Genomic DNA, 5,239 nt, shown 5'->3' on the forward strand with positions numbered 1-5,239 from the left:
GTATTTGAGGGGTCAGGGCAAGCTGCCCTGGACCTAAATAAAAACAGAGTTGATTTTCCTTCAGACTAAGTACTTGGTTTCAGTATCACTGAACTTGTACGCTTCCTCATCACTACGTGTAAGCAAGTAGCGGACACCCCAGGCCCGTTACACCTGGTAGCACTTTGTAGTCCTTCCCATGACCAAGTTCACGATGAGCCAAGGTATGACGTCTGAAACTCCAGGGCCGACCCTGGAACATGCTGCTTTCCCTCATCTCACTCGTGTCGAGTGGGAAGCCCTTCACCGCCTCGCGGCGGTGTCTGGTGAGGCTGTAATCGCGTCGCTGCTGAGCTCAGCGACGTCCGACCAACAACGCCAAGCAGCCCAAGAGTTCATGGAACGCGAGCTAGCCGATGCGAATCGGCGAGCAACAACTCCCGCGCGTTCCTCGAAAAATGATGTCGTGAAGCTAGAGACGTCTACCTACTCCGGTGAAGGAGCGAATCGCCTCTCGCTGAACCGGTGGTTTCGCGAGGTCGACATCGCGATTGCTTCGAGAATGATCGAAGCGCAAGGGACAAAGGTCAATTTCATATTGTTCCGGTTGTCCGGGAAGGACAAAGAATGGGGACTCGGTAAACTTGTCGATGATCCCGAAGCAATCCCCACTCTGGAAGCCCTCCAGAAAGATCTCAGGCTCGCGTTCGAGCCCCCTCAAGACGAGTCCCGCGTGCGTGCCGAGTTCTTCGCCCTTCGTCAAGGTAAAATGACTATGCGCGACTACGTTCAAAAGACTGGCCACCTCGCGTCATGCATCGTGACAAATCCGATTGACACAGCATCGCAGGTCCATGTATTCGTATTCGGCATGCGTGAAGGCATGACACGGTACTGCCTGACCCGAGCGGAACCTTCCTCTCTCGAGGAAGCATTCGCCCTCGCATTACGCGAAGACTACGTAGTGGCGGCGTCTTACGCGCGCGCGATGTCTACGGCAGCTCGTGAGTCAGCCCCCGAGCCCATGGAGATCGACGCGATTGACGCGTCGAATAGACACCGTCAGTCAACTTCTCGTGGGCCCAACGGCCGTCCTAATCGCCCGCTCACTTTCTTCCGCTGCCGGAAGATCGGTCATCGCGCGGCGGAATGCCGCGCGCCAGCGCCGGTATTCGCGCACACCGCCGAAGTCTCACCTGCCGTTCAGTCAAAAAAAGGTCAGGGCCAGTAGGTGCGGGGCGCCCTACTGGCTGGAACGGAGGTCCGGGTCCCCCGGTGGCTACCCAACCTTCTAGCCCTCCCCGTGTTCCACGCACACTTTAATGCCACCACCACGTCGGGCGACTCGAGGCTGATCATCGTCAGTCTTCATGTCGCCGGCGCCCGGCGACCACTTCGCGCACTCCTGGACTCAGGAGCGTCGAATAACTTCTTTCGTGAATCGTGCTTATCGATGCTTCCAAGAGAGATCGCAGTCCGTAATGGTCGAGGTCAGGTCGTCGTCAAACTTGCTGACGGAAAGCCACGCCGCGTTGCGCGGCGCGAGATCACGATGCCGTACACATTCGACGGCTTCCGCAGCAACGACGACTTCCTCGTGATTGAGATGAACTACGCGTTCGACTGCATCTTGGGTATCCCGTGGTTGTCACGATATCAACCAGAGATTGACTGGTTGGCTCGGTCGGTTAAACACCGCTCTGGCTTCGATGTGAGTGAGGTGTTCACACACCTCCTGGTTGCCCAGAAGGACTGGCCCCATGTCAGGGTCGTGGACCGGTTGTCCACAATGCAGGTTGAGCAGAGAGCGAGCGATGGCCCTCTCTGTTTGTCTTGCACAGCGCTGTTGCGCGAAAACCCCTCGCTGCGAAGCGAGGTTGTTAACACTTTGGCGGTAGAGCAGGGGATCCCGCAATCCGAGCAGGCGGTCGAGCATGAGTTCCCGTCACGCAACACGGCGGTCGAGCATGAGTTCCCGTCACGCAACACGACGGTCGAGCATGGGTTCCCGTCACGCAACACGGCGCTCGAGCATGAGTTCCCGTCACGCAACACGACGGTCGAGCATGGGTTCCCGTCACGCAACACGGCGCTCGAGCATGAGTTCCCGTCACGCAACACGACGGTCGAGCATGAGTTCCCGTCACGCAACACGACGGTCGAGCATGGGTTCCCGCAACACACCAAGGCGGTTGAGCATGGGTTCCCGCAAAACACTCTAGCGGTTGAGCAGAGGTTCCCGCAACGCGATTCGGCGGTCGAGCAGTTGAAGCTCCCGTCATCCACAGCGGTGGTCGAGCAGTTGACACTCCCACCGGCTACGACGGCGATCGAGCAGGGGCTCTCGCCAGTCGATGACGCGGTCGAGCATCGAGAGCTCCCGCGCACTACCGACACGGTTGATGGTGCCCCTCCGTGTCTAGAGGGGGGTGATCCCTCGTATAGCGATAGCGAGTCTTCTGTCTCGAGCAGCGGTTCGAGACGCCGCAAGAAGAAATCCAAGCGACGCCGCCTTAAGCGACGTGGTCAGCCCACCGCCGATATCGCAGTGAATGAGTCCATACACGTCCTGGAACACGTGGAAGGAGGCGTCGTTCGCTCACGCACACTTGACATTGAGAGCCCACCTCGCGAAGCTTCTTCCATCACACGCCTTCCGGGTCTTTCCTGGAAGCATTCTCTGCGCGATCTGAAGTCAGGAGACATCGAGCAGGTCTGCTCGTTCACCGAGTCTGCCTCGGCGGAAAAGATCCACACGGTCGCTACCGACAATCTTCCACTTCGTCCAAAGAACGCTGAGCCGAAGTCAACGCGCGAAGAGCGCTTCGCTGCCCAGTCGTGGGAGTCACTCCGCGACTCGGGCAATCCAGTATACGACACCGTCCACGAGCTCGCGGATGTTTTTCCCGACAAGATTCCAGCTGAGCTCCCTGCTGACAGAGGCATTCGCCATGAGATTGATCTCACGCCGGGTTCCAAGTACTGTGTGACGCGACAGTGGCCCCTCCCACGCGATCAGGTTAAAGCCATTGACGACTTCTTCGAGAGCCGCCGCAAAGCGGGTCACGTGCGCGAGAGTACCTCGCCACACTCGAGTCCGACGTTCTGCGTGAAGAAGGCCACGGGTGGTTGGCGCATTGTTCACGCTCTTAACAAGCTAAACGACGCCACCATTCCTGCACAAACGCCGATCCCTCGGAAGGATATGGTACTTGACACCATGGGCCGCAGTGTTATTTTCCGCACCATCGACCTGACCGATGGCTTCTATCGGATCTTGATGCGACTCAGCGACGTCCCGCTCACAGCGGTGAGCACTCCCAGCGGGATGCTGTGGGAGTGGCTTGTCATGCCGCAGGGCCTGAAAAACGCACCAGCCACGTTCAATCGCATGGTTTCCCACGTTCTGCGCCCACTTCGCGACTTCGCGCCGAGCTACTTCGTCGTTCACAGCCGCGCTGAGGGCGATCTCAGCGCCACAGAATCTCACTTAAATCACTTACGACAAGTGTTCCAAGTCATGCGCGAAAACAAACTGTACGCGAACTTGAAGAAGTGCATCTTCTGTGCCCCGGAGATTCCGGTGCTTGGCTGTTATGTGAGCAAAAATGGTGTCCGAGCGGATCCTGAGAAGGTCTCGTCCATTTGTGCGTGGCCCACGCCGCAGAATCAGACTGAATTGCGTCAGTGGCTTGGCCTCGCAAATTATCTCCACAAGTACACGAAAAATTATGCTGGTCTGATCCAGCCATTGTCTTCATTGCTGAAGAAAGACATCACGTGGTCGTGGACTCCCGAACATCAGTCAGCCTTTAATGCAGTGAAGAAAAGCTTGGCAGAGGCCCCAATCCTAGCGCTTCCAGATGATGCAAAGCCATTCCACGTTGTTTGCGACGCGAGCGACTTCGCCATCGGCTGTGCACTGATGCAGTTCGACGACGAAGGTCGCGAACGCGTCGTGAGCTACCAATCCAGACAGATGAAGCCCGCTGAGAAGAATTATCCGGTCCACGACAAGGAACTCCTTGCGATGCGCTACGCACTGATCAAATTCAGAGTGTACTTACTCGGTGAGCAGACATTCGCGATCTACACAGATCACGCGTCGCTGCGAACAGCGACGAAGAGCCCTCATCTCTCTCAGCGCATGGCACGATGGCTGTCATTCTTCTCCGAGTACAACTTCGTCGTTCACTACAAGCCAGGCAAGAATAACATCCTTGCGGATGCCCTATCTCGGCGCCCCGATTACGATCCACGCCGAGATTTGGGTCGTCAGTCACTTGAAAGACGCGGACGACGACGAAATTGGACTGCGCCACATGTGTGGCTGCAGGTGTGAACCTGATGACGGCGGTATCTCCAATACTTCCCTGCGGGAAGAGATCTCTGCCGCGTATCGAGATGACTCGATATATGCCGGTATCCTGGAACACCTTCGCACACCAAGTGATGCCACGCTAAAGACACTGAGGCCGCTCCACGCGCGACCAGATTCACAGATACCAACTTGACGGTGATCTACTGATGTACAGTATCGATCAATTCGATGCTCCTCGCGTCGTTGTCCCCAACGACCCCGATCTACGCGCAAGAATTATACACGAATTCCATGACGCTCCAGTGGGTGGCCACTTGGGCCGTGAGAAGACTTTCGCAGCGGTATCCCGCGACTTCTACTGGCCTCACCTATACAAGTGGGTGCGCAAGTGGGTCCGCTCCTGCGAAACTTGTCAACGCCTTAAGCCGTCACCGTCATCGCAAGCTCCGCTGCGTTCTCTCCCGGCGGTGAAGACGCTGCAGCCCGAACATCGCCTCAAAAGATTCCCAGAGCGTCTTGAAACGAGTCGTCAACTTGCACTCATCAAATGACGATCGACTAGTCACTGGCATTAGATCATTCAAGCGCTTACTCGACGTGCACGGGCTTGCTCGTGTCCAGCTCGTTGAAACGGCGCAGGTCCATCGGCTTGTCCAGCAGCGGGATGACGTACGGGTCAAATGTCTTCCAGTACGGGTTTTCCAGGTGGTACTTCTGACTGCTCTCATGCTCGTAACGCTCGACGATGCACCACTTGCGTGGATCCTGGTGGTCTTGCATCACGTGCCAGCCAATGGTCTCGATGTCCTTGGAATACACCTGCGAGGCTTCAATCAACTTGTTGCGCAGCTTCTCCTCGACCTCCTTGCCCTCCTTGGCGTAAAGATGAACGACGATGGTGTACACCATTGCGATAGTGGCCGGTTATGCTGGTGCCGG

The 5,239-nt window shown here is 57.0% G+C and overlaps 1 protein-coding gene across 1 annotated transcript; it reads right to left on the reverse strand.

Annotated features, from left to right (window-relative positions):
• Window positions 1-4,888: 4,888 nt before the first annotated feature.
• Window positions 4,889-5,209, reverse strand: PITG_21033 (uncharacterized protein; the record flags this gene model as incomplete). The annotated part of the gene is made up of 1 exon (XM_002895129.1): window positions 4,889-5,209. One exon carries the CDS (start codon window positions 5,207-5,209, stop codon window positions 4,889-4,891), a length of 321 nt encoding a protein of 106 aa, XP_002895175.1.
• Between the last annotated feature and the right edge of the window lie 30 nt (window positions 5,210-5,239).

The sequence above is a fragment of the Phytophthora infestans genome, genomic scaffold (genome assembly GCF_000142945.1).
Source record: "Phytophthora infestans T30-4 supercont1.247 genomic scaffold, whole genome shotgun sequence".
NCBI lineage: Eukaryota > Oomycota > Peronosporomycetes > Peronosporales > Peronosporaceae > Phytophthora > Phytophthora infestans.